Source organism: Colletotrichum destructivum, chromosome 8 (genome assembly GCF_034447905.1).
Source record: "Colletotrichum destructivum chromosome 8, complete sequence".
In the NCBI taxonomy this organism is placed as follows: Eukaryota; Fungi; Ascomycota; class Sordariomycetes; order Glomerellales; family Glomerellaceae; genus Colletotrichum; species Colletotrichum destructivum.
Genome location: NC_085903.1, coordinates 3,083,970 through 3,110,391, shown reverse-complemented (window position 1 = coordinate 3,110,391; position 26,422 = coordinate 3,083,970). Strand labels below are relative to the sequence as shown.

The 26,422-nt window shown below is 55.6% G+C and overlaps 10 protein-coding genes across 10 annotated transcripts; 5 read left to right on the top strand and 5 right to left on the bottom strand.

The window, feature by feature from the left end:
• Nucleotides 1-77: 77 nt before the first annotated feature.
• On the bottom strand, nucleotides 78-3,570 carry CDEST_12817 (Putative EGF-like domain, AAA+ ATPase domain, ABC-2 type transporter, transmembrane; the record flags this gene model as incomplete). Its single annotated transcript, XM_062928973.1, has 4 exons — nucleotides 78-2,761; nucleotides 2,827-3,123; nucleotides 3,198-3,310; nucleotides 3,422-3,570. 4 exons carry the CDS (start codon nucleotides 3,568-3,570, stop codon nucleotides 78-80), a joined length of 3,243 nt encoding a protein of 1,080 aa, XP_062785024.1.
• A 1,869-nt stretch (nucleotides 3,571-5,439) lies between these two features.
• Nucleotides 5,440-6,962, top strand: CDEST_12816 (Putative aminotransferase, class-I, pyridoxal-phosphate-binding, aminotransferase, class I/classII; the record flags this gene model as incomplete). Its single annotated transcript, XM_062928972.1, has 2 exons — nucleotides 5,440-6,158; nucleotides 6,228-6,962. Exons 1-2 carry the CDS (start codon nucleotides 5,649-5,651, stop codon nucleotides 6,960-6,962), a joined length of 1,245 nt encoding a protein of 414 aa, XP_062785023.1. The 5' UTR covers nucleotides 5,440-5,648.
• A 986-nt stretch (nucleotides 6,963-7,948) lies between these two features.
• Nucleotides 7,949-10,742, bottom strand: CDEST_12815 (uncharacterized protein). Its single transcript, XM_062928971.1, has 2 exons — nucleotides 9,742-10,742; nucleotides 7,949-9,650 (listed from the first exon to the last, which is right to left on the bottom strand). The coding sequence occupies exons 1-2, from the start codon at nucleotides 9,850-9,852 to the stop codon at nucleotides 8,367-8,369; spliced, it is 1,395 nt and encodes a 464-aa protein (XP_062785022.1). The 5' UTR covers nucleotides 9,853-10,742; the 3' UTR covers nucleotides 7,949-8,366.
• A 2,231-nt stretch (nucleotides 10,743-12,973) lies between these two features.
• CDEST_12814 (Putative HNH nuclease) lies at nucleotides 12,974-15,209 on the bottom strand. The gene is made up of 3 exons (XM_062928970.1): nucleotides 14,391-15,209; nucleotides 14,231-14,328; nucleotides 12,974-14,156 (listed from the first exon to the last, which is right to left on the bottom strand). The coding sequence occupies exons 1-3, from the start codon at nucleotides 14,836-14,838 to the stop codon at nucleotides 13,455-13,457; spliced, it is 1,248 nt and encodes a 415-aa protein (XP_062785021.1). The 5' UTR covers nucleotides 14,839-15,209; the 3' UTR covers nucleotides 12,974-13,454.
• Nucleotide 15,210: 1 nt separating this feature from the next.
• On the bottom strand, nucleotides 15,211-17,628 carry CDEST_12813 (uncharacterized protein). Its single transcript, XM_062928969.1, has 4 exons — nucleotides 17,354-17,628; nucleotides 17,230-17,275; nucleotides 15,892-17,165; nucleotides 15,211-15,851 (listed from the first exon to the last, which is right to left on the bottom strand). Exons 1-4 carry the CDS (start codon nucleotides 17,433-17,435, stop codon nucleotides 15,244-15,246), a joined length of 2,010 nt encoding a protein of 669 aa, XP_062785020.1. The 5' UTR covers nucleotides 17,436-17,628; the 3' UTR covers nucleotides 15,211-15,243.
• A 604-nt stretch (nucleotides 17,629-18,232) lies between these two features.
• CDEST_12812 (Putative FAD/NAD(P)-binding domain superfamily) lies at nucleotides 18,233-19,554 on the top strand (the record flags this gene model as incomplete). The annotated part of the gene is made up of 2 exons (XM_062928968.1): nucleotides 18,233-18,928; nucleotides 19,010-19,554. 2 exons carry the CDS (start codon nucleotides 18,233-18,235, stop codon nucleotides 19,232-19,234), a joined length of 921 nt encoding a protein of 306 aa, XP_062785019.1. The 3' UTR covers nucleotides 19,235-19,554.
• Nucleotides 19,555-19,907: 353 nt separating this feature from the next.
• Nucleotides 19,908-22,450, top strand: CDEST_12811 (Putative major facilitator superfamily, MFS transporter superfamily). Its single transcript, XM_062928967.1, has 9 exons — nucleotides 19,908-20,179; nucleotides 20,252-20,680; nucleotides 20,741-20,782; nucleotides 20,833-21,213; nucleotides 21,263-21,304; nucleotides 21,352-21,511; nucleotides 21,604-21,759; nucleotides 21,824-22,092; nucleotides 22,155-22,450. Exons 1-9 carry the CDS (start codon nucleotides 20,015-20,017, stop codon nucleotides 22,203-22,205), a joined length of 1,695 nt encoding a protein of 564 aa, XP_062785018.1. The 5' UTR covers nucleotides 19,908-20,014; the 3' UTR covers nucleotides 22,206-22,450.
• A 137-nt stretch (nucleotides 22,451-22,587) lies between these two features.
• CDEST_12810 (uncharacterized protein) lies at nucleotides 22,588-22,995 on the top strand (the record flags this gene model as incomplete). The annotated part of the gene is given in 2 exon segments (XM_062928966.1): nucleotides 22,588-22,624; nucleotides 22,643-22,995. 2 exon segments carry the CDS (start codon nucleotides 22,588-22,590, stop codon nucleotides 22,993-22,995), a joined length of 390 nt encoding a protein of 129 aa, XP_062785017.1.
• An 81-nt stretch (nucleotides 22,996-23,076) lies between these two features.
• CDEST_12809 (uncharacterized protein) lies at nucleotides 23,077-23,602 on the top strand. Its single transcript, XM_062928965.1, has one exon. It carries the CDS (start codon nucleotides 23,119-23,121, stop codon nucleotides 23,599-23,601), a length of 483 nt encoding a protein of 160 aa, XP_062785016.1. The 5' UTR covers nucleotides 23,077-23,118; the 3' UTR covers nucleotide 23,602.
• Nucleotide 23,603: 1 nt separating this feature from the next.
• On the bottom strand, nucleotides 23,604-26,417 carry CDEST_12808 (uncharacterized protein). The gene is made up of 3 exons (XM_062928964.1): nucleotides 25,619-26,417; nucleotides 25,302-25,468; nucleotides 23,604-25,191 (listed from the first exon to the last, which is right to left on the bottom strand). Exons 1-3 carry the CDS (start codon nucleotides 25,654-25,656, stop codon nucleotides 23,990-23,992), a joined length of 1,407 nt encoding a protein of 468 aa, XP_062785015.1. The 5' UTR covers nucleotides 25,657-26,417; the 3' UTR covers nucleotides 23,604-23,989.
• Nucleotides 26,418-26,422: the final 5 nt, after the last annotated feature.

Below are 26,422 nucleotides of genomic sequence, written 5' to 3'. Positions count from 1 at the left end.
TTCCGTACTCGTACACTTGTTTGTATACCAAAAAAAGCACCTACATGCTGACTTCGTCGGGGTGGATAGACGTGACATCACCTCTTCTCGACGAGAAGGAAGTGCATGGCGGCGTAGGCGAGAATGATGAAGACAACACCAAAGGTGCCGAGGCTGACGACGTCGGCCCACAGGGCGTCGTTATTGAAACCAAAGGAGCTCAAGATGGCGGCACCCGGGACGGTGATGTCGAGGCCGTACTTCTTGTCGACGAGGGTCAATTGAAGCACCTCATTGACGATGAGCGACTCGAATCCGTAATGGAAGATGGAGAGCATCTGGAGCCAGAGGGCAGCCTTGGGGATGGCGTTGTGGTTGAGTAGCAGACCGGCGAAGAGCAAGCTGAATAGCATGACCAAGCTGCCAATCAAGTTGGCTACCCCGCCGTCCTTGCAGATGATGCCAATGAACAGGCAGATGGCAGCGGCTGCGAAGTTGAACAGGACTAGCACGAGGATGAACTTGAAGAAGTGGGCGGCATCGGGGACCAAGCCCGTCATTGGATAGATGATGGCGCCCATGAGGAGGGGTGGGATGATACGGAGTGGAATGATGTCGAAAAGGATCTTGGCCGCAAAATAGGTGATGGGTGAATAGTAGCTGTTGGCACGCTCTCTGACGAACAAGAGCCTCTCGGTAGCGAAGACGTTCAAGCTGGTCAAGGTGCTGAACCCGAACAATGCCAACAGGAAGAAGAATAGGCCCAGACGGTTCTGGAACCCTGGGATGTCGTCGGTCAATCCGTAGAACAGATAGCCGGACAGAACCGCGAGGAGGATCGCGATGGCGTAGTGAGTCAACATAAGAATAGGGTTTCTGTACAGGTTCTTCCAGGTCCGCTGAGACAGGATGATGAACTGGCGGGTGTAGCCCACGCGAGCGTAGCCCTTGCCGATGGCGCTTATGTGGATGTTCGGCCCCTCTGGGTTGTATCCGTTTGCGTTTTGTCCGTTGGCACCCTGAGCGGCGTTGATGGATTGCTGAAGCTCATCGTGCGTGGAGCCTGCAATGTCGGATTCGGCGAAGGAGCGGATCAGGACATCCAAGTCGGTTCCAACGTATGCGGCAGGGGGAAGGTCGTGGGGGTCCTCAACATTGATGGACGGTACGAGGCCTGGCTGGGTCTGCAATTTGTAAGATCCAACGTCCTCTCCGCCGGCGTCCGATGAAGCAGCAGTGTCGGCATTGTTCTTGCGACGCGTGAAGAGCTCTCGCTCTTGGCGAACCTTGACCGAGTCCCGACGCTTATTCTTGGGGCGCGATGAAGAGGATTCAACACCACTGTCCTCATTGATAGACCCGCCAGAAATGCTGGCGATAGACTTGACAGCGGTGGTGCTGCTGGGGCCTAAACTGGCCACGTCGGCGTTCATGGCGCCATCATCTTCAGAGGTGGTAGCGCCCGCGTGCATCGTGAGGTCGACGAGGTAGTCAGCAATGTTGAAGCCAGGGGGGCAAGAGTAACCAATGTGGTCGAAATACGCCTGGCACTGAGAAAAGGGACCCGAGTAGACCGCGCCACCTCGCGCCAACAAAATGAGTCTGTCGAAGAGGGCGACAATGTTGGACCGAGGCTGGTGAATCGTGAAGACAACGGTACGCTTGTAGTTCTTGGCCAAGGTAACCAGGCATTCAATGACGTTGAAGGCGTTATAGGCGTCCAGGCCGCTGGTGGGCTCGTCCAGGAACAGAATGGAGGGGCTCGTGACAAGCTCACAGGCGATGCCGACTCGGCGCTTCTCTCCGCCAGAAATGCCACGGCCCTTGCCTTCCTCGGAGCCAATCAAGGAATCGCGAATATGGTAGATACCGAGCTGCTTCTCGACTTCGAAGACGCGCTGCTCCTTGGCGGCGCGGCCCATGTTACGGGGCAGACGGAGAAGAGCGCTCGTCAAGATGGTCTCGTGGACAGTCAGAGTAGGCAGCATGGTGTCTTCCTGGTCAACGAAGCCGATGACGTTTTTGTAGTCCGTGTCGGTGACCTTTTCGCCATTGACGTAGAAATCGCCAGAAACCTGTCCTCGCTTGTTTTTCCTGGCCAGAATATCGAGGAAGGTGGTCTTGCCAGCTCCCGAGGCGCCCATGATGGCGGTGACCTCACCGGGGTGGGCCATGCCCTGGATATTGTTCAGGATGCGCTTCCCGTTGAGGTCGTAGGCGACGTTCTCGAAGTAGAGAGAAGCGGGCTTGTGGTCGGCCATGAGCTTCAAGGATTCGTCGTCGGAGTCGTCAAGCACGATGGCGCCGTATTTGAACTGGCGGCGGGAAAGGTACCAAGTCAACAGAATGATGGCGACAACGAACAGGGAGCAGGCGGCGATGACACTGGCGATGAGCGGAGTGTTGATCTTCTTGACAGGTCGCTCGTAGCCGGGGACTTCGGTGTGGTAGAGACACTCTCCGGAGCGACAGTTCAGCTGAATGCTGCTGTCGCCGATCAAGGACAGGATGAGATCGTCCATGGCAGGCTCTCTGAAGGCGCAGTTGTTGACGCCTCCATTCTTCTGCAGGCACTGGAACTCGGCGGGACCGTTGATCTCCTCGACTAGGAAGTCGCTGATGTCGACGGAGCCGTTCTCGCCACACAACATGCGATCAGAGATACAGTTGCACTCGATCTTGTTGCACTTGTAGTCGGTGCTGTTCTGGCTGTCGTTGATGTCGGCGGTGGAGGAGCAATCGTTCAAGTGGCAGTAGAAGGACTCGCGTTCGTCGACCCAGACTGGCGTGGGGGGTCGGTTTGGTTAGCTTACGAGGTTGAAGGTAGGTGGCGAAACGAGAACTTACACTGGAAATCGCAGTTGCCCTCTTCCTTCTTGCAGGTAAAAGTAACCTGGGGGCGCTTCTCGCCAAGAAGATCGGTGATCTTCTTGTTGGTCACATCGCAGATCTGGTAGTTGTGGTTGATGACCTCGCCATTCTGGTAGCAAACACCGCCCTCCTTGGTCTCCATAAGGGCGTCGCAGGCCAGGTTGCTCGTGCAGACATTGCAGTTGATGCCGGTCCAGCCGTCGTCGCATTGGCACGAGTCACCAGTTCGTCGAGGTCTATCGGTGTTATCGCCACGGGACAGAGATCCGCACACTACAGCGCCTGTGTCAGTGATGCGCCAAGGTTGTGCGACAGGACGGCGGAGGGGAAAGAGAGCATGTGCGTACGTGGATCGAGGCAGTCATCGCCGCCGAAGCCTTCGGGACAGTTGCATTTGCCTGTATAATCGTTGCAGCCGGCGAACTGTGTGCACTTGTGGGCGGGGAGGAGACAGTTGAAGCTGGGTGACGAGGGCAATCTGTCAGTATTTGGACCTTGATGGCGCAAAGCAGCAAAGCAACAGACAGGACACGAGGAAAACAAGGAAGCGCGACAGCAAGAAAACACTCACCAAGGCGGGCAGTCGGAGGGCCGGTCGTCGAGAAGTGTCAGCTGCGCACGCAGCATATCGGCGGTGGAGTAGTTGCGCTGTGCCGAAGCCAGGGCAGGAAGACAAGCCAAGGCGCCGATGAGGAGGCTCCTCAAGGCAAGAGGAGCCATGATGGGCGGTTTGGGTGGGTGAGAAAGACACCGATTCGAAGCGGATGGGTTTGCAGAGACGGGCGGGATGAGGTGTGGTCGATGTTGAAGGAGGAGACGGGGCTTCAGAGACCAGAGAGAGGTGAGAACATGGATGACGGGGCCGAACGGAGGTGGGCAGAGCAGTGGCAGCAGTAGGAGCAGCAGCAAAGCGGCGCAACGTGTCGGAAGAGCAAGGCGAGGCGAGATTAGATAGGTAGAGAGGTAGGATGGAGGAGGAGTAGTAGGAGGAGGAGGAGAAGCTCTTGGCCTGCGGCAGAACAGGCGGCCGGACAACAGACAACAGACGCGGGTGCGAGTGCGGGTGGGTGGGTGGGCTGGGGGCCAAAGGTACCGAAGTGATGGAGGAGGCGCCACCGAAGAACCGGCCGGGTTCTCTATAATTCTATTCTCAAGCTATTGCCGTTTTTCCAAAAGCCGTACTTGATAGGTAGTCATTCTTTGGGACGCCAGTATCGTTTGTTTCTTTATTTCGGTCTTTTCTACGGATGCTTCCCGAGCATACCTACTAGCCGGTTGGAGGTACAATAATACATGTCGACCTTCTAGCCTTCTGGTACTTCATTACGTCGATGCTGCTACTGAGCGGGTTCCAAGCTTACGTAGGTACCTTTGCAGCAGCTAGCAACCAAGGCAGTCTTCAGTGCTTCTGGCGCAATCGACAGCACGTGTAGGCGAGTACCAGTCTGGAGGGGGTCGGCCCGTACAAGCCGCAGCACACAGCCCCAGGTTGAATCCATGGGCGCTGGTTGGTTGATTGACACGCTGAGTGCCCCCACTGCACTGGTTGGAAATGCGCAACAGTGATGGTCGTGGTGGCTGAAGCATTGTGTCTCCGGGTGCAGGGAAGACGCTTGGAGTGAGCTCCGAGATCCATGAGAGCATTGCGCTTCGCTCATCATCTCTACCAGCAGTAACGTCAACATTGAAACGGCACAATGCACCGCATGCCGCAGGTCTAAGCGCAAAGTCCAGCACAAGCACAACCACTACAACTGCTAATGAGTCAATGACTGACTGACTGACTGCAGACCGACCGCTTACTTGTTACGAACTCATGGTTGCAGTGACTGCGAGCCGTCCACCATTAATTCCTAGACGCACCCTGTCTCCATCCGATTGATGGGCGGCCACAATTCAACTTCCGGTCCCTGCTGTCCGGGGAACCGGCCGCGGAGCAACCGTCCACCGTGGCACGGACAACGGCAACTAGCAGAACGGCGGAGCGATAATGGGCTGGCGGGCGACCCCAACAGTCCACTGCATTCGGCGCCATCGTGCCATATTGCCTTGAACAGAAAATCGACAAACACTCGTCTTGACGGACATGTAACAACTGACACCGATCATGGCACCAGATCATCGTGGGGCAAAACCCACAGCTGGGGAAAGTCTGTGGGGATTGGGGAAGCAGGGCCGCCTCCAGCAGTCTACACACCCACCTTAGGTACCAACTAACTTGTCGAGGTACCTACACAAACACCTACCCAGCACTCCAAGTACCTACACAATACACTTACTCAGTCTCAAAGACTGATGAGCATGCCTCAAGCTGCAGTCAGAGGACACGTCCCCAAATAGCAACATTGCTTCACTTCAGCTTGTTCTCCAACAATCCCGTGCATCCGTGCCCTCGGAAGCCCCCTCCGGATGGTCTTCCGAGTGGCAGCCCGGCCCTCTACGTGCCCTGTTGACGGGTCTTTGACATTCGCTGAACTCGGGAACCCGCCGGGCGCTGTAGAGTCCGATGTCTCTGGGACGTGCCCGCTCCGTCTTCTGCCTTTGCTGATACGCGATGATACGTACCCAGCCCTCCACGAGCGGTCGAAGCGACTGCGAGAGACGGCGAGAAGGTTATCATGCTTGATACCTCTGGCCTTGGCATTGTATCAATTCAACCCAGCGCCGTCCGTCACAAAGTCTCTCCGGCCGTTCTACCTACTATCTTCTAACATCACACAAATCCGACCAGCCACATCCCCCGCCTAGGTAGGCACACCAAGACGGCACGCTCCTTTGCACCCCCTGCCCCCGCCACAATGGTCCGGATAGCAGCTTTTGAGGTCGAGCAATGGATGGACGAGTACGAGACCACCCCGGGCTGCCTCAATATCGCCGAGACCTGCGCCGCCTCCGTCTCCGTCGACGACCTGGTCGCCCTCTCCGAGGACAAGCGCGCGTCCGGCCCCGTCGACCTTTCCACCAAGCTGGTCTACGGCCCCATCCGCGGCTCCGTCCCGCTCCGTCGGAGGGTCGCCGCGCTTTGTGGCAGCCAAGCCGGCCCGACCCACCGCGCCTCGTCGTCCCCCGATTTGCTCGATGAGGCCGACGTGCTCATCACCCAGGGCGCCATTGGTGCCAACTTCTTGTTGCTATACACCCTCGTCGGCCCCGGCGACCATGTCATTTGCGTCTATCCCACATACCAGCAGCTCTACGGCGTTCCCGAGAGTCTCGGCGCCGACGTCTCCTTGTGGAGGCTCAGGAGGGAGAATGGCTTCGTGCCTGACGTCGGCGAGCTCGACGGCCTCGCCAAGCCAAACACAAAGGTCCGTCTACTGCTACCACACTCACTCTGAGCCCGCGTCGCTAAACCAAGCCTCTCGTCCACCCGCCAGATGATCATCATCAACAACCCAAATAACCCCACGGGCGCACCAATCCCGGAGCCTGTCCTTGCCTCAATCGTCGCCTATGCCAAGGCCCGAGACATCATCGTCTTCTCGGACGAGGTCTACCGACCCCTGTTTCATGACTTCTTTGACAACGGCGACGACGCCTCCCATATCCCACCCCCGGTCACGGCATTCGGCTACGACAAGGTCGTCGTCACGGGCTCCATGTCTAAGTCCTACGCCCTCGCTGGCATCCGCATCGGCTGGATCGCGTCGCGGGACAAGGGCATCATCCAGGCGGTCGCCTCAGCGCGGGACTACACCACCATCAGCGTGTCGCAGATCGATGACCAGATCGCCTCTTACGCGCTGTCGAAGCCCGTCTGGGGCCCCTTGCTGAGGCGGAACGTCGCGCTTGCGAACACGAACAAGGCTCTCCTCGAGGCCTTTGTCGAGAAGTACAAGGGCACCTGTTCGTGGGTCAAGCCCAGCGCCGGCACGACAGCGTTTATCCGGTTTACTCGCGAGGGCAAGCCGGTCGACGACGTCCGTTTCTGTCTGGACGTGCTCAACAAGACCAAGGTGTTTTTTGTCCCGGGGTCTAGGTGCTTCGGCCACGGGAAGGACTTCGCAGGCTACGTGAGGATTGGCTACGTCTGTCATACCGAAGTGCTCAGGGAGGCCCTGGAGAAACTCGGACAGTACATGGACACTGATTTCTCATTGGCAACGAGCTGAATATCATGCTGCAAACTCTTGACCCCTCGAGGAACCTTGAAAACTTTCTAAAGTCGTGAAGTCGAACCCGGGCATGCCACATGATTTCTATACTACGATTCGGGGTATGGACACTCTTTTAGATCTTCGTAGAACCTCCTGTCCATATTTTCAACAATTCGATACCGCTCCTCTATATCCGTCACATTGCGAGCCCTCTTGACACTCAGTTTGGCCACTTCCATCCTCACACCTAGACACTCTTCGACAGGCTCGGAGTATTGGACGTTTCAAACCGGCTGTTCAGGCGGTCCCACAACCAGAAGTGAGTCGACGCCGACTGCTGTAAGTATGCATCTCTGAAGGAGGTGCTTGGAAATCTAGGGCTGACAAAGATTGTTGCGGAGCCCGCGAATAGCGATATTTGGTATATTTAGGCCAGCTGCATGAGTCGCGACGTTCCACAGGCATACCTTCCATCTCGCTTGATGGCGGTGAACGTGCCATCATACTGCCTGCAAGTCGTGTCGATTGTCACTTTAGTTCACGCTGTGCCAAGGGTTTTGTTCGAGATCGAGGGCAGAAAGGCGGCACAGCCCTACCATCGTGTGGCTAGGGTGAACGCAACTTTGCCTCACCAGCTCCCTCTACCAGTTTTAATAGAAGAGCGACCCATCAATACAAAGGCAAGGTGCGAATCATCCAAGACGTAGACTGGCACCTCATCAGCCACGGAAAGCTCTTGAATGAGGTTGCTGGGCCTCATCCCCCTGAATGCCCTCAGACTTGCAGAGACAAAGAAGCCATGCCAGCCAAGGGATTCGTTCTCTAGTCGAAACTGGCAGTGTTCCCAACTCAAGATGCAACAGATACGCCCAAAGGTCAAGTTGGCAAAGGTCTCACTCAAGTCCACCATATCATACTCCACCGGATGACACACAAATGTTCCCTCGCAACTCATACGATGCAGCAGGAACTGTTCATGCCGAGTTCGAGACAAGAAACATCGCGAGCATTTCCCAACGGCAAGCATGGCCAAGACAGATCAATTTAAATGATCAGTATGACGATTTCAAGCCACTGACACGTTGAGCGCGCAGGCTCCAACCTATGTATAACGCATCAACTTCTCTAAACAACTTTGGTATCCTTTGGAGCTCGTTCGAACCGGAACGAGATTCGCCTAACGCCGATATACAGTTCGCCAGTAAGCTATTACGCAAATGGGATCTCGGATGCTGCCACGCAAGGCATCACCCCCTGCCTAACATGTGTTTTATATTGCCAACTCAGGCTCCGCTCGCTTCGTATGTATCAACAAAATTGCCCCCCTAGTATTCATTCGTGTACAATAGGCTCATTAGGTTCAGCCGTATTCATCATTTTCGAGTTTTGTGTGTCTGAGCCTCCAGGCCCAACCTTTATTCACCTGTCATCGTGTGGTCTGGCGCTGGAAGGCTCGATGACAATCTGCGGCACTTGCTGGAGACGCAAGCTAGGTAGTTGTGGTTTTCTTGTTTGACGCTGTTCGCCTGTCAGGCCAGCCGTCGTTTGGTCATCTGCGGCCAAGCCGGCCATGCTCGAGGCAATGCTTTGGGCACGTTGTTGGGCAGGACCCGGATAGTTTGGTGGAGGCTCGGTGCTTGGCTGGGGCGTATTACTGCGAGAGCGTTCGTCGTCCAGTGAGACCTCGTCGTATCCGGGTGGGGAGTAAATGGGCATGCCAGCATCACCCACGTCGGCTTCGATGATTTCGGGACTGGAGCCGGAGTGGGTGTCCAAGCGAGGAGTGTCCGGGCGCGAGTTGGCCCGGGACCTCGGCGCGAAACCCGGCGAGGGAAGATCGCTTTCGATGCTCATTACAGAGCTAGCACTGCGTCCTCTCCTGTGGTTCGCGGCGGACTCGGCGCCGGAACGGATCGACGTGGCAGCGATACTGGCCGAGTCGGACAACAAGCCCATTCGTTCGCTCTCGTTGCTGTTGGCCCGGAGTCGGGTTCCGTCGTGACGTGCAACACCCAGGTCGGCATATGACACACTCGAGACAGCCCTCAGGCGTTCGTTCTTGAGGCGTTCATGCTCTTCGCGAAGGACGGCGACGACACTGTTGTTGCTGGCGTTTCTAGCTCTCGTACGAATGTTGTCCAGGGCCACCAGGTCGCCACGTTCTCGCGCTTCATGGCGCTCTCTCCTCCGCTCATCACGCTCGGCAAGCTCTTGGCGGCGGGCTAGGCGAATCTGGTAGAGAGCCTCCATCTCTTGGTCGCGCAGATCCTCCTCATTCTCTTCGGTGGGGTATTCAATGACAACATCGACACCTCCGCGTTCGCCCTCGCGACCGAGGACTTGTTCGTTATCATTCGGATCGAGTCTGTACGCAGGCAGCGTCATGACGGAGCGTATCGAGGTATTGCGGTTCACAGCGCTGTTGGGAGAGCGAGCGTCGGTCTGCGGTTGGTCTGCCGAGGCGTCGAATGCAACAGAGGACGGGCGCGAGCGGCGGCGCGTCGTCAGTTGCTCGGTAGAGGTGGAGTTTTCATCCTGGGCCTGGCGGTATCTGTTTTGGCCGGTACCGGTGTTCCAGAGTGATTTCAAGAAGCCGCCGCGGCGGGCGTTTTTCGAGTTGTTACCAGTGGAGCGACGGGATGCGCGGCAGGAGAAGGCAGCAAAAGCGACGAAGATGAGTACGACCAGCACGGCGAGTATGACCTGTAATAGCGATTGGCATGGCATCAGCGACTGGATCAAGATTCGGCCCGTGGAGGAGCAGCGAGGGTCAGTTACATGCTGCGACACTTACAATGGTGGTGATCTTTCGGCCGTCGATCTCTTGCCGACGTTGCAGCCCTGTGGGCGAACGGGCTTCAAGACCAGACGACAGATGGAAAGGTATTCGCATCTTGAGGTACATCGAACGCAACGAACGACTGGCTTATGGTTGCAAGCGGAACGGAAGGGTCGGCGGATAGATTAGACACTGGGTAGTCGTAGTGCGAATTAAGGCGGGGCGTCCCAGTTGCGCAAGGCGAAAACAAGCGTCAGGACTGGGACATTGATACTTGGCGGCGACGGCGGCAGCAATCGAGGGGCGGTAAGGCGTAAACCACTTTGAGGGAGAGAAGTTGCAAGGCGGGGGGGTTGGGTTCGTCGTAGTAATGGCGGAAGAGTGAGATGGGTGAGGGTAAGCGAAAGTGAGAGGAAAAAGCCGGTCAGCTGGCGGCCAGAGGCGAGATGAGGTGAGGTGAGGTAAGGCGAGGCGAAAAGGACAGGACAAGGTGCAGGTGAGGTGCAGGTGCAGCAGATGTTGTTAGTGGTGGTTCCAGTCCAGCAGGTCCAGGTCCAGGTCCAAGTCCGGGTCCAGGCGGTGCTGAGGTACTCAGGTACGTCGTCTCCACCAGTGCAATGGCCTCTTAGGTGGGAGGCACAGAGCAGCAGGTCGGTTGGTGCCTGGGATTGCTTGAGAGGAGAGATAGGCGAGAGGCAGCAGCGTTGGATCGGATCGCCTCGGGGCCGGGTCGAGCGAGGCAGGGTTTGAGTAAGAGCGACGATATACTTCGATGAGTTGACGCTGTATGTGTAAAGCAGCAGCGATCGACGGCGCAACGTGACCAAGTGTCTCGACTGGTTATCGTGAATGATGGGTGTAGGAGACGAAGAGAGAGAGAGAGAGAGAGAGAGAGAGAGAGAGAGAGAGAGAGAGAGAGAGAGAGAGAGAGAGCCAGAAAATGAACAAGGTGCCGGGTCAAGAACGAAGAAGAGACGACGAGAACGGGGGCAAGAGCCAGACAGAAATGGAGTCCAGGATGCCTCAGCGCGCGTGGGAAGGAGCGAGGGGCAGGAGACGCAGGAGACGCAGGAGCACCTGCAGCAGCTGTCGCAGTCCATTTTGCGGCTGCAGTTTCTGGACCCCGACCTTTCCACACGCTCTGCCTCTTTCTCCACAACACTTACTGTGTGCACTATGTACCTCGCCCGCTATGGTTGCGCATGAGATACTTATGTCCCCCAAGTGGAACCCGTTTTAGCGTCACTCGTGTATGTTCTTAAGTGGATCACTGTGTTGCTGGCGGCGGGAAGAATCTCTGCGCTAACCCAAACCTCCCCAAGACTTCTTTTGCTGCTGTGCTGCTGCGTACTCACACGTTCGGTCTCACGTACACTCGCTCCCCCTCAAGTAAACCAAGCTCTCTGCAAAGGAACCCGCGGACCGGTCCTCCAAGTCGTTCCCCTTAAGTAGTGCTAGGATATCAGACCCGATCTCGACCATATCTACCTTCGCCTACCAACACCGCGCGGCATCACACGAGTCCGACCTGATTCGATGCCAATCAAGACGGGATGGCATGGCAAACCAACAATCGACAATCGATAAGACGACACAATGGTATAGGTACTTTAGCATTAGGCATTTCAGCGAATAATGTTCATCGAATAGGAACTAAACCTCGACCCGGATTTCAAACGCCGTACAACCCGACCAGGAAGACGACGCCAAAATACGAGCCGGACGCACCACTAAGAAGGAAGAGCCCTGTTCCGTCCGTCTCCCTTCCCGAATTATACCTGTCAGAATACCAAATGAACGAACCTTGTTTTACCAAATCTCCTGGCATGCGGCCCCGGGCTTCGCCGACGCATTGGAATGCCCCTTATATTCACCGTCCGTCATGCGACGCATCGCCGTCGACCGAGATTGCCGGATCAAGGCAAGACGTCCAAAGACGATTATGCCCAGACCCAGACCATTGAGCGATCGTCGCTGCGTCAGACCAAGACCCTAAACACCCCCAACTTCCGCCTCAGCTCGCTCCTTCGCATCCGTCATTCAGTCAGCCTAACCCCAACGTTGTCTCCAACCAAGCTGCCAAGGTGCCTGACAACCAGACTATCGGGGCGTGAGGCGGTGCCTACATCGTAAAGGCGGTGCTGGCGCCGCCGGTCGACCCACACGGCGTTGGCGCCCATGGAATGGGAGGAGCCTAACGGCAGCCTGCCCGTGCCCGTTGCAACGCTACCTATCCGTGCCATCGAGACAACCCTCTAACTTCTGGACCGCGAAACCCAGCGCCGATTCTCCATTGGCGTCTCCATCTGTTTCTGGGCTCGAGTCCACGCATGACATCAGACGAAACGTGCCTTTCCAACAACGTGACTCCACGTTCGCCATACGCTTATCACACCTCCCAAAAGCTGCTACTCATCCAAAAGCTGCTACTCATGCCGCCAATCTTTCCCTGTCCTAGTTCATTGCATTTATTTTGTCTGCGTCCTCCGCCGCGACACGAGTGTAAATGGATCGGCAAAAAATCTACTTTGGAACATGCTCACCGTGCCATGCAGGCGCTGAGTGCCGGCTCTCAACTCAATCCTTGGCCGACGCTTCTAGATGTGTCAGGGGAAACGGCAAAAAATAGGCCTTTAGATTAGCACTTTGCCTCTTTTGGTGCGTTGATCCAGATAGTTTCACAAAATATAGAAATGAGAAGCCCAAGGCGGATGGGCGGCCTACTGCTGCCAGCACTGTTACCAGCGTCTGCCAGCATCTGCCTTCAATTGCTAGTGCCTAAGGCGCTGGCAACAGTGCTGGTAGCAACATGATTTGCCTAAGCCCGCAACTGCTGCATGATTGGTGGTCGAGGGGATACTTTGCCTTTGAGCCCATCAGGCTTTGGTCCGAACCTTTAGCCGACAACACCCCAGACAGGCCGGACAGGCCAGACAGGCCGGCGATTGGTTGAGACAGTCTTAGCGCAGCCCCCGGAGCCCCAGCCACATACATGACCATGGTGATGTGGGATGAGGCGGTGCCAGAGATGGCGGCGCTGGCTGCAACTTGTGGCAGAGCAACTAAGCTTGAAGTTTGATAGAGACGAGGGCGGCGGCGGCGGCGGCTGCGGCTGGAGGAGTTGTCTCGGTTGCTGCATAGTGGCTGGTAGGTCACAATGCTTGTTGCAGTATTCGGACAAAGCTTGAGACGATGCAGGGAAAAGATACAATGATTCATCTTGACCTTCAAGTTCAGATGGACATTTTAGTCTTAGCGTGACGGATTTGTATTTCTGTCAGCGGATTCTGCTTCTGGCCCTTAATTCGAATTAGCCTGGCCCCTCACTAAGCCTTAGGCAAATCATGTTGCTAAATTCCGCTACCGTTTGTATACCAGTCTTCAAATGCCGCCATAGTTCTCGAAAGACATCATCCCTTTCATGGCCATGGTTTTGCACCTTGGCATCCATCCGAACCAACCGACTGAGAGACTTCTTCAGACTATAATTCTACTCAGGGACGAAAGGCCGGCTTGGATGCAGGTCTCAGACAATACGCACCTCCTGTGGGTAGCGCTGACAGAAGATAGGCAAGCTGCGATCCTTCCACCCTTCGTAGGGTAGCCGGCCGTGCCTTGGGTCGGACAACCAATACGTTGATCGGGGCCACTTCAACGTGTCAATCGCGGTGGACATCCTTCTGACCATCTCCGTTGGCAGTCTCCTGGATTCCATCACCGCCAGTCACTTAGACCTCGTCGTCACTGCTGTCAAGAAAATCGTCGTCCAAAGGGTATACAGTAGGATCCGCGCCCCCAGCTAGACGCCACATTCGTAGCAGGTCCCATTGTAAAAGAAGTATGTCGTAGTCAGGTAGCCTGTCTCGACTATCGGCCGTCATGGTGAAGATTTGGCCGTTCTCAACCTGTCGGCACGTGGTTGCGTTGAAAGCTCTGACCAGACCCTCGCCCGCTGGCTCTTGCATCATGGTGATTGGATCATCAGAAAACTTGACTTTTGACGTCAACATGGGGACGTCGATCTTCCTTAACCAATCGAAGCGTATCTGGATGCTCCATTTCTCAGGAATTTTGCGTTTCTTCGCCGCCCTGTCTGGCCTGTCTGGGGTGCTGTCATGTAAAGGTTCGGACCAAAGCCTGATGGGTTCAAGGGCAAAGTAACCCCTCAACCACCAATCATGCAGTTGCGGACTTAGGCAAATCATGTTGGTAACCGTGTCGATGGCAGCAGTTTCGTTGGGTCCGTGGATCATCAGCTTTTCGGAAAGGTCGTCGACCCGTTCAATTCCCCAGATCTTTTTCATCCCGTCGAGGCAAATTGGCAGGACTTTCTGATACCTGTACTTCAAGGAAGCGAAGGGAAAGATGTGGCAGACTTGAGGGTGAAGGGTGTCTGTAATGACGCATTTGTGGCTGTCTCGTTCTAGAGCCTGTAGAGAAAGCCAAGTTAGTCGAGAGTCAAAAATCAAGAAGGAGCAAAGGAATATTAAGAACAAGCACTTACCAAGTCAGCCTCCCCCCGGTTCCGTTTGTCACCGGCATTGTAAGCCTTGGGAGCATTGCTGTCGTCCTCGTTCAAGGTGTCAGGATCCTGTCCACGAACTGAACAAGTGTCAGCTTGGTGTGAAGCCATCAGAGGAAGACCAAAGGGGCCTTAGTCTTACAGATTCTGATGAATTTTGGGATTTGAGAGACACCGACCACCAGCTGACATTGTAGTCGCATTAAGTCTGCTTTGGACGCAGGTTGGCGTAAATTGTCGTGCAGCTCCTGTAAATTCTCGGTAGGCATTAACCAGAGCGCAGCCCAGAGAGCGGCTTGGTCAAACCCTGGCATGCTGATGGCCGTTGCCAAGTTCCTCCTCACCCGAGGAACCAGGTCGAGCTTGGTACCATGGTCATCTAAATAATCCTGAGCCCCTGGAAGACGATGGGAGCACAGCTTGTCCGAGGTTAGAATGACCTGGAGGGTAGACTCATCAACCACAGTAGCATGATGGTTGTTTTCATCCGAGAAAAAATCCCGAACTAGATCAGATGTTTGCTGGATCTTGTTGGCGTTGGTCAGCCGGCTTGAACTGCTGAGTGACAATCTGACGTCTCGTCTCGTCATGATATGAGAGCGAAGGGCGATGTGGAAGAATAGTTCCCGTCTGATGTGGTTGATAGGGTGAGACTGGGTTGAATAGTCTTTCTGATGTCTTATCTGATGAGATGAGGGAAAAGAAATGTAACTGAAGAGGAAGAGGGAGGATTAGGTAGTTTAAACTGCGGAAGTTGCAGGCAAGTAGCCTGGTTAAGTACCACAATCCTACCTGCCAGGTTAGTGAAGGCAGCTACGCCTACCTGCCTGCTAAAGAACCTTTTAAAGGACCTAGGTACCCTTAGACGCACCTTTATGGGCCCAGTCAACCTAAGTCATCGGCGAAAAAACACCCTTTGTTCTTATGAACTTGCTGTCTGCTGTAACACCCTGATAAATACCATGAAACTCTGAGCTTCACAGAGGATGGGCCTCCTACAGAGCCAAGGAGTCGAATCCGTTCTTTTCATCCCATTCCTGAAGCTTTGTCTCGACATGCGCCACGCGCTGGTGCCAGTGTCCGCCCGACTCCTCAATGTGATCCAGGAAGGCGAAAAGCAATCTCGACGAAGCCACAGCACCATTAACGGTCTCGCGGCTTCCCCCTAGCACAAGTTCCCGATACAGCGCCTTGAGGGCCATGGTAAGAGGCCACCCAATGAACAGAGCCTGCAGCATGAAGATATCGTTATCCGCCTTCCATGGCGACGGCACGTTGAGCCGCACCGCGCTAGATATCTGAAACGCCGCGGCCGTGGCGCGTCGTTGGCTCTCGGCAGTCATGAGTGGCGGCAGGCCCTGCTCTTCGCTCCGCGTGATGGCGGACTCATGTGAAAATATTTCCGTGGCACGCAGGTTGAGATACAGGCTGAAGGCCACCGGGTCTTCGCGGATGGACGTGGCGTTGAGGTGCCGCTTGAGCATGCCAAAGAGCTCATCCGTGGTCTTAACCAAAGCGCAGTAGCCGTCCCAGAAACCGGCCGTGGCGCGCTCTTGTCCGTGATCGAAGCAGCGCAGGGCTAGATCGACCATCAGGACGCAGCCTGCGTACGACGAGATCTCGTGCCCAGTGTCGGTGCTTACTTCGGACAAGAATGGCATCTTTAGCGGCACCAGACCGGATCGCAGCAGGCCGGGGCATGGCAGGTTGATTCGGAAGTTCTGGGCATCTTGTCAGCTGACCTGCCGCTAAGGACCGAATGGATGTATCAGTTTGCACATTGACATCACCGAGCTGACATTCCCAACCTGTACGCGTTTTGACGTAACTTTGCAATATATAAAGGCCCCAAAACGTCCTTCGGCGCTCCTCCAAAAGAACGGGATCATCCGTACGTGGCAAACACATGGGAGGGCCACTCTGCCCCGCATCGTCTTGGAATCCGGCACCCTCGTCGACTTGGTCCATCTGCGGCAACCTCAAAAGCCTGCAAAGCATAGCAGCGCGTCCCAGCGTCAGCCAGCTTCTTTCCAGCTTCCGGTCCATGGCCTCGAAACGACCGATGAACAGCAAAGCCTGCAGGAAGTTGAGGTCGTTCAGGCCGCCGTCTCGCTCGCACTTCTCGGCGTAGTTGCGTGCCAGACTGTAGCAAGTGGCCTGTCTGTTGGGGTGCTTGGGAGAATGTGCGCAGCCGGCCAGGGCCACGGCGTAGACTAGGGCGCTCACTGCAGGGCTGCTGGCGCCCGCAGACTCTTCCAAGAACCGATCTCTGTTCAGGAACGGAAAGGAAAAGTAGATGGACTCGAAATAGTGGTTGTGCAGCGCACTCAGTTCCGCGGGAGATATGTCTTCTTCTGGGTCGCTATGGGACAATGATTGGGGTGAAAGACGGTTGAGGAGGAGGTTGTCCAAGGGTTCGAGTGCCGACAGCGGTGGTTGATTTGTCCAATCGAAAGCCATATTGGAGTCTGCGCCATCATTGAATGAAGTAAAAAGATCGATGTCGAGCAGGGATGAGCCGTTTGTAGACATATCCACAACCGCACTCATCCTCCTGGGCCTGTCCAGATCCATTGGGTTCCTAGTAGCCGGGCGTCCCGAAGCCGACACCAATGAAGCCTGTGAAGTTGTCGTCGTTGGCAGCTGATATTGCGAGCTTCGCCGCGACATGGAGCCCGAGCTTGCGTTTGACGTGACGGGGTCCGGCATCGCTGGCCAACGCGACGAGATGGCCGGCTCCGTGGCTTCGGATCGCGACTGCGGGAGCCCCGATGGAGTTGATCTCGGCGTATTATTGAGGGCGAGCTGGGCCTCTGTCTTGGCCAGCCGCTCTTGGAGCTGCTGCAGCTGTTCGTCGCGTGTGCGACGTTGATGCGCTTGGTTGTAGCTACACGGTTGGTTGAGGCGATCGCACCGTCTTCATGTCGGGGCGGGCATGCCGAGTCAGCTCCGCGTCCTCATGATCAGGTAGGTAAGTACACAAACCTGCATTTTGGCAGCGCTCTATCGCATTTAACTTTGCGCTCCCTAGGCGATGTGGGCGGTTAGTAAATCGTCATGGTGATGCTCGTCTAGGAAGGCGAATGGCTTGCCTGCAGATTTCACAAGCCTGATGTGCCGTGAACGGGTGGTTCCCTCCAGAAGAAGAAGAGGGCGATGGTCTCATCGTGGATGGCAAGCTTGTCATCAGTGGGCGACCTACCGCGGTCGGATGTTCGACGCCAGCCCTCCGTCACCGACTTGAGACGTAGGTTCTCATCGCTTTGAATGAGAAAGATGATGGGTACTCGGCTCGCCCCGCGCTGATGACGAACACACAAGCACTGGGCGTTCGATGATAAGGAGAGCGATGGTCGGCGGGTTGATTTGCTCGGTTACGATCCATCTATTGAGGGGCTTTAACCAGGAATCGCTGATCCCTCGGGCAAAGCACTGGTTGATTGCATACCTCGGATACGTAAGCGCCAAGTTTGCATGACTGCAGTCTGCGTAACCAACTTATACGGTAACCCCTTATACGGCATTGTACCAATCCGTCCACTGGCGGCTTTTCCCGGGCAGATCATCCGCAACACGAGTTCCGGCGATATCATGCAGTAACGTCCATTCTACGTCGTCGTCAATTAATTAAGCATCAACGGACAACCCGGCTCGGATGGATGGATACTTGACATCAAATGAGGGAACTCTTTGTCATGCGACAAGCTTATTTACGCCACAGGCACCAACTCCAGCCCCATTATACCCAAATGGCCAAGGCACAACTTTGAGAAGCCCGTCACCCACTCTCTGGATCATGGAACGCACCAAGACTACATAGCCAACAACGTGCCAAGCGCCACTGTCGTTGGCCGCTCCAAATCATCGTATGATGCCGTCTGCCATCTGTTGCGTGAAGGAAAGAAGGTTGACTGGGCCATGCGAGACGGTCTATTTGGGCCTTTCACCTTATAGCGATGGGAAAGTTTATGCTGCATTCCTCTCATGCCAAGACTGGCAACCTTGCAGACTCATATTGTTTTTCTCTTATTGACTGTATGCTGGGAAAGTGGTGGCATCGGTATTGCCACTGCTCCTGACTTTTGGAAAGTCTTCCATCGCGGGAACGTTATAATCCATTCGACTGAGATCGAGAGCGTCTCCCACCAAGATGTTGTAAACCTAAAGAACGGATACGCTGTAGCGACTGACATTGTGATCCACTGTACCGGATTCGATGAGGGGTACAGAACATTCGATTCCGAGCTTCAAGAGGAACTCGGCCTACAATACGACACAAAGACGTTCTCCCAGTGGACGATGCTCGATGAGAAGGCCAAGAAGACGGTCGATGAGCTCCTTCCGTATCTCTGGACTGCCCCTGAGCAGTATGGCGACGTCGACGCGAGCAGAGGAGCGGAGAAAGGCCCCAACCGACACTCCCGCCGCCTTGTCATTCCCAAGCTGGCGGCACGATGCGACCGATCAATTCTGTTCCCCGGCCACATCCACTCAGCGTTCACGCCACTCGCGGCGGAACTTCAGGCGCTTTGGGGCGTTTCGTGTATGCCCGATGGCGCGACCTTCCGTCCAGAGAGGAGATGGAGTTTGAAGCGTCGACATTCAACGCGTGGACCAGAAAGAGGTACCTCGAGCAAGGCAAGAAACACTCGTACTTCATATCCGACTACATACCGGTGGGTAACCTCGTGTGCAACAATGCGGACAGACCGTCATATGACGGGAGATGGGGCAGAATCGCGCTCATAGTGACGAGAGCAGTACTTTAACACGCTCATGAAGGACCTGGGTATCAGCCCCTTCCGCAAGGGCAATGTTTTTGAAGAGTGGTGTGTCAGGTGCAAACCGAGCGGCTACCGTACCATTCTCGACGAATATCGTAGCATCCGACGCCATCGATTGGAAGTGGGGTCCTTGGACGGTCATGCGAAGGGATCACGCCACGATACTACGGAAACCAATGGACATTCCGTCAAGCCAAACTGAGAGTTACTGGGCTCAAGCTTGGAGCAGGTCGAGGGCATTGAAGATATTAAGATAACGGGCTTCACGTTGCAATATGCCTTAGCAGAATCTCAGGTACTATAAGACCAACAAGTACCGGCTTTACATGCCTTGTCGTTGTTTGCTACATATTCCCATGCCTACGCGCTTGCTGCAGGCGATGATTAGGTATGGTTCTGAATTGGCAACCGAAATAAGTCAGCCGAATGTCCAGAGGAGACGTCTCTTTGTGCTGAAGGTGTAATTAGTCCTATGTAGTGGGGCAGACCTGTCAGAGAATGAGAAAAGATACAAAGCACTCTGATCCATGTCTGAAGCAGCCGTTTGACTGCTGGATTCTTCCGTTTGGACCTAAGACATGGAGTGCACCTTCCCTTCGCGATAATGGCTGCTAGAATTATATGGCCAATCGGTAGGTTTCCTCGGTGTCGAGCGGACTAGCGTCCGGAGTGGATACCTCTTCGACGAATTATAGATCGCTCTCGGTGGTGGAGATCCCGTTCCTGGGCACAAGGTGGACAGTGCGCCGACGCACTTCCAGAGTGGGTCCCTTGGCGTCCGTCCCCGTCCCGTGTCCGCCTCCGTCTCCTCCCCCTTCCCGGGGCGGTATAATATAGCTGCAGTTCTGCCAATTCACATCCTATATTTGTGCAGAGCCTAAGTATCGAAACTGCTTTCTACCGAACTAGTACCGGAATCCGAGAAAAAAACAGCCCAAAACTTGTCTCCGACATACACACCTCCTGGCCACATTTTGCAAACATGAGCCTTGATACTACATCTCCGGACCCGAACGGGTCCCATCCCGAGAAACATGCAGGCGCCGTGGACTCGGGTTCCAAGAGTCCCCTCGAGAAGCTGAATGGCAGCGTCAACGACGCGTCTTCCGTCGAAAAGACTAGTCCTCGCAACATTCATGGCTGGAAGGTGAGCAAGCCCCCAGCCCTGATCTGGCATCACGTTGTGCCTATGCTAACATGATCCGTTTGCCTCCCTTAGTGGGCCGTCGCCTACTCCGCCATGCTCTCCACCACCCTCCTCTTCGCCCTCGATAACACCATCGTCGCCAACATCCAGCCGGCCATCATCAACGACTTTGGCCACCTCGAGCTGCTGTCATGGATCGGCACTGGCTTCGCCCTCGGCACCATGTTCATCCTGCTCTGGGGCAAGGTGTATGGGGTCTTCAACATCAAATGGGTCTATATCTTCAACATCTTCCTGTTTGAGGCCGGCAGCGCCTTGTGTGGCGCTGCTCCCAACATCGAAGCTCTTATTATTGGCCGTGTCATCTCCGGTGTCGGCGGCTCTGGCATGTACTCGGGCACCTTGACCTATGTGTCCGTTTTGTCAAACGACCAAGAGAAGCCTGCGTATCTTGCTGGTAGCACTATGATTTGGGGAGTTGGCAGTGTCCTTGGCCCGGTGGTAAGCATACGACACTTCTGATTTACGTTCCCGATCGTGTACTAACTGTGTGTGCCTTAGGTCGGCGGTGCCTTTGCCGCAAGCAGTGCCACCTGGAGATGGGTATCTCTCCTTCCTTGACTGCAATGTCACAAATTCTAATCAATGGCTAGGGATTCTACGTCAACCTCCCAGTGGGCGCTGCCTTTGCCCCGGTCTACTTCCTGTTATTCCCAAGCGTCGACCCTCATCCCACCAAGACCCTAGCGGAGAAGTTCCGCCTGGTTGACTGGGTCAATGCTGTTGTCTTCCTCGCTGGATCTGCCTGCCTGACCGTTGTTCTCACCTTTGGCGGCGTCGTCTACCCCTTCCGGTCCGGTACCGTCATCGCGTTGTGGACAGTCACGGGCGTCCTCCTGGTCGCCTTCATCGTCATGCTCAAGATGCACCCACTGGTCTCCAAGGAGAATCGCCTCTACCCTGTGCACTTCTTCAAGCAGCAGACCCTGATCAACATGCAGCTTCAGGTATTCCTGTCGTCGGGAATTGTCCTCGTAGGCTACCTCCCCCCGCCATTTCGGACATAGAGCTGACCGTTCCAAGGCCATGACATACTTCATTCCGCTCTACTTTCAGTTCGTCAAAGTAAGTCCCCGAGGAGACTCGGCTGTTCGGGAGCTGACTTTGTTTAGGGCGATGGGGCGCTTGACGCTGGCGTTCGTTTACTTCCACTGATCATGTTCATGGTCGTCGCCTCCATGGTCAACGGCTTCCTGATGCCGAGATACGGACTGATCCCTGTCTGGTACATCGGAGGCAGTTCCCTTGCTCTTATTGGAACCGCTCTCATGTGTAGGTCTTTTCATATATCCTGTCTACTTGATATTCTTCTTGGAGCTCTTGGAAGCACGGAGAGCACACCGGCCCTAACCGTCCTCCCACAGACACCGTGAATGATACGACACCCAACGCCAACATCTACGGCTACAACGTTCTCGTGGGAGCTGGCACCGGATGTTATATTGTAGCTGGTTTCGCTATTGTGCAATCCCTAGTCCCTGTTTACGACGTTGCAAATGCTGTCGGCGCCATGACCATTGGTAAGTTCTCTCCTTTCCCAGACCCTTCCCCATACGGAGAGCTGACACAACTTATCACGCACAGCCCAGGATCTTGGCATGGTTCTCTTCCTAGCCATCAGCGGAAGTCTTTTTCACAACCTAGCCGTCGACAAGGTCGGCAAGGCCCTCCCAGACGTCTCCCCCACCGAGATTGGCAACCTCATCGCAGGATCCAGCAGCAGCGCATTCCAGACACTAACAGACGCCGAGAAGGCCCTGGTGATTCCCGAGATCGCGAATGCCATGACGAGTATCTGGGCGTTTTTCCTCGCGGCAGCCGCTTTGAGTGTGGTGTGCTCTCTACCACTGCTGGTAAGCATCTGTCATTCGAGCTTTCCATTACCGTGCAGTTGTGGCCCTAACGTAAACGGCAGAGAACCAAACTCGGCGGTGGCAAGAATGCGCCAGAAGTCACTGTGGCGTAATAGATGGTACAGATTACCAAAGTCTCTGGAAGAAAGCAAAAAGACCCAAGTGAAGATGAATCACCTAGGTTGACTTCAAGCTTTTTGCCAGGTCACTCAACCTTGTATCAGAGGAATGGGGAATGAATGAGCATTATCACTGTTTCCAAGACCTTCCCATACGTCTTCAGATACTTTCTCAATAAGAAAATGAATTGATGTACTTTGTAATGCATTGTAAACAGGGCAATATAAGTAAACTCGAGATGACCAGATGGCGAGACAGTCACAGTCATAATAAGACCACAGAGCCCAACAGTCCAAAAAAAAAAAAGGGGGATTCGCTCAACTTGCAGCCAGGCACGTACCGACACATCAACTACACAACACCATATCTTGCATCATGTTCGAAACATCTAGAGCACAATTCTTCTACCTAAGTACCCTGGGAATATAAGGCCTCTGGGATGACGCATCCTTCAACGGCATGTTCGCGCCCCTCGACACAGTAACCCGAACTCTCCTGTTCCCAGACAATCGCCACGTGCGCTCCACGTACACGTTTCTGGCCCCCCTAGACGCCCAACTCACCCTCCTCTCTGCATTTTACGATGTCCTCACAAACTCTTTTACATCCGGACCGCGTCTGCTATTCTTCGTTATAATGTACGCCATCACATGTACCAATCTCTGGGCCCTCGTCGAATCCCGCCGCCGGGGCGTCCGCTCCTGGTTCTTGAGGTACCCGGCCTGGGCGATGGTGCTCTGCAACGCCAACCGCGCTGCGATCGCGATGCCGCTCTATCTATAACTCGTCTGTCGCAGCAAGGCCTGCTTGCGTGATGCCTCGGTCCCCTGGCACCAGGCTGCGGCACTGCCTGCGACTACGTTGGTGATTCTGCTCCAGCCGCTGCTCGTCTTCGCGCCGGCGTAGATGGGACGCGGCGGGACGCATCTACACCACGGATGCATCGCACTCTTCCTGGTAGCCCCCATAGCCGTCTTGAAATTTCATTTCGGCCTCTCGTCGATTCTGCTTCGAAAAAGTGCGGGCATGTCACATTCGTCGATGCGAGATTCGAAGAGGTGGATTGTCGCATCTCTTATACTCGCCGGCACCGTCGCCTCAGCCGTTTATTTCTATACTGTGGCCGGTGCGCTGCTTGCACGCGATGGCGACGTATCGCTGGTCAGACTGTTTGTTCCGGCGAGTGGCTTCGCCGATCCGATCGAGTCTCTGTCGAAGACAAACGGGCTGCCTGCTGAGTATGCCGCGCTGTTGGAGAATCCTCACTTATTTTCACAGTGGGACTGGGTTGTGGTCAGCCTCACGAGCATAGTTTTTGCGGATTTGCTTCTCTCACGTCGGGATGGCGTCGATAGAGGGAAGCTAGGGGAGGCCAACACGCCGACCTAGCTTCAAGAGTTGATCTACCTCACCGCGGTTACGGCGGTTCTCGGACCGGGGGCTGCTGGATCATTTGCACTGGCTATCCGTGAGGCAAGGATATAACAAGTCGGTTGTATCTACGTCTAGAGGAGAAGCACAATCTCCGTAGACAAGCAGCTTATTCAAATTGCCCTGACGTCCATCTGTGCTTTCAAGACAACAACATGTACCAATGTCAACAACAAAACTGGGTTTCAATGCTATCCACACCAGCTCTCTCTCCTTACATATTCAACCCCCGCTGGTCATTGCGGATACATGTCTGGACATTATGTAGTTCACGACAACCCACTCATTACCACCCTCGACGGAAACCAAAACCTCTGGAACAAATTACCGACGACGAAGCTCTGAATCACCCAAACTTCTTCTCGAACTTCCTAAACATCCCCGTGACCCCCTTCTCCAGCCGGCCCATATTCTGCTCCAGCTTCCCCGAGGGGTCCTGCTTGCCCGCGTAGCCCTTGTACTTGTTCGCCTCCATCTCCGTCGGCCGGTACGCCTGCGCGTGGATCGAATAGTCGAACGCGCCCGGCTGCTGTTGCGGCGTGGCGGTGCCATTGCTGCTGGTGTACGAATACTGCGAGAAGCCTCCTGGCGGGACGACGGGCGGCGCCGCCACGGCCGCAGGTGTTGCTGTCGGGCCGGGGCTCGTGACTGGCTGCGTGGCTTGCGGTGTTGAGGACGGCGGCGGGGTGTTCTGCTGTTGAGGGAGCGGCGGCGGCGGAGGAGGCTGGAAGCCCGGGGATGCGGGGAACGGACTCGCATACGGATTCGTCAACCCGGGAGACGCAAGGCCGCTGTGAAGGGTTTGCACGGGCACCGTGGCGGCGCGCTGGAGCCCCGGATGAGCGGGCGGTCCACCAAAGTGCTGCTGCTGCGGTGGTGGAGGGGGCGGCAGACCCGCGCCGCCAACGCTGACACCTTGAGCGCTCTGGAAACCAGGGGGCGGGACGAAGCCCGGGGAGAACGGGGCTTGCGCGTCGTACGCGACGGCAGCGGCCAGGGGGTCAGCGATGTCGTCTTCCGGGGGCGGTGTCTTTTCCCTGTGGCGGATGACCTCGGGTGCTGCCGGGGCCGCGGGGTTGTATGCCATTGGCACGAAACTCGCAGGCTGCTGCGGCTGCTGTTCGGGAGACAGGACGGCTGACGTCGGAGGAGGCCCGGGGAAGCTCGGCGGGGCAGTCTGTGAGGTAGCGTTGGGCGAGCCGTAGTTGGGATCCGATATCGCGACGTGCTCGAGCTGCTGCACCACGGAGCTTACAGGAGCTGGTTGGTGGACTTGGTGATGATGATGCTGCTGCTGCTGTTGGGGTTCGTCGAGGATCTCAACCTGCGAAGGCGGGAGGACGAAACGGATTCCGTTGACGAACTGCAACGCGTCCTCGGCCTTCCAAAAGTAGATGTCGAGCGAATGGAGCTTGTAGTGATACTTGTTCTGGTTCTGGGGGTCGTAGGTCGGGAGGTGCCATTCCAACTGGTCCGTCGTCTCGCCGACGATGAGCGTCACTAGGCAGTGGTGGTTGTACGAGTATCGGACGTGGGTCTTGTCCAGGACTGCGAGGTCACTGTCAGCTGTTGTCCCCCGTCGTCGTCAAACTATGCTAGCCAGGGGAGAAGGCTTCGTTGAGAGGTTGGGAGACGCAAGATAGGGAGAGAACACCCACATCCGTCAAAGGCATCTTGGTCTTCGGTGCCGGGCTGGTTAGCAATCTCGATGCGGGCGCGGCGGTCGGTTGCGTTCTCAAACAGGTAAATATAGGACCCCTTGTCGAAGCGGTGGTGTGGTGGATTGTTCGTCGGGGGGCCATAGAAATAATGGACGTCTCCGATGCTGGTGAGGGCGAGAGGCCAGTCAGCCATCTTTGTACTTTGTCCGTCGGCCGACGCAGTCGACCTGAGAGCGAGCCGGCGGTGGTTGTCGTTGACAAAAAAGCGCAATGGCAGCTATTACCCGGCAAACTCGACGGAAGAGAAAACTCACAGAGTCGCAACATTCTCCTCGCCCGGCCGGGTCGCCATGTCTTTTTCCCTCTTTCTTGTTTATTACGTCCTGTCCCAGCTTTCCGAGCAAGCAGCTCCAAGAATAGCCTTCTCTCAAGGGTAGCAGATGATGACCCCGGCGACCGCAATCAAAGTGCAGCAATGATCAGATCGAGGAGGCACGGAAGAGGCACAAGCGGTGGAATTACCCCGCCTCGGTCAGTAGCCAAGGGCGGCAGCAGCAATTGCGCAGGGTCAACGGCGGCAGCGGTACACTCGCGCAAAGAGGGAGAGAGAGAGAGAGAGCGATCCGGAGTGCGTGGTACCTGCCAGGAACCGACAAGGACAAGAGCTTTGAATGAGGGGTTTCGGGGGGTTGTGTATGTGTGTGTGTGCGTGTGTGTGCCGGTGGTTTCAAACGAGGTTGGATATCAGGCCTTTCGAGATGTAAGAGTAAAAGTAGAAGAATAAGATCCTCAAGCTTTTGGAGCTCCTTTTCGTGCCCACCCCGTCCTCTCCCTCTTTCCGACTTTCCTCTTTGTCCTTTATCTTTTGTACCACTCGGTCACCCAGACCGCAAAAAGACAGACGAGAAACAAGAGGGGAAAAAGGACCACTAGGTCTTGCGATCTCGCGCCGCCCTCCGCAATCCCCCTCCGACGCCAACCCAATCCCATGCCACCGTCTCACAAGCTCCAGCACGCGTGCCGGCGTGCGTGCGTGCTGTGAGATGCATGGGTGGTAAGCTGCAGGTTCCGGTCGCATCAAGTGGTCGACTCGGCGCTTACAGGACGTTGGCGCGAGC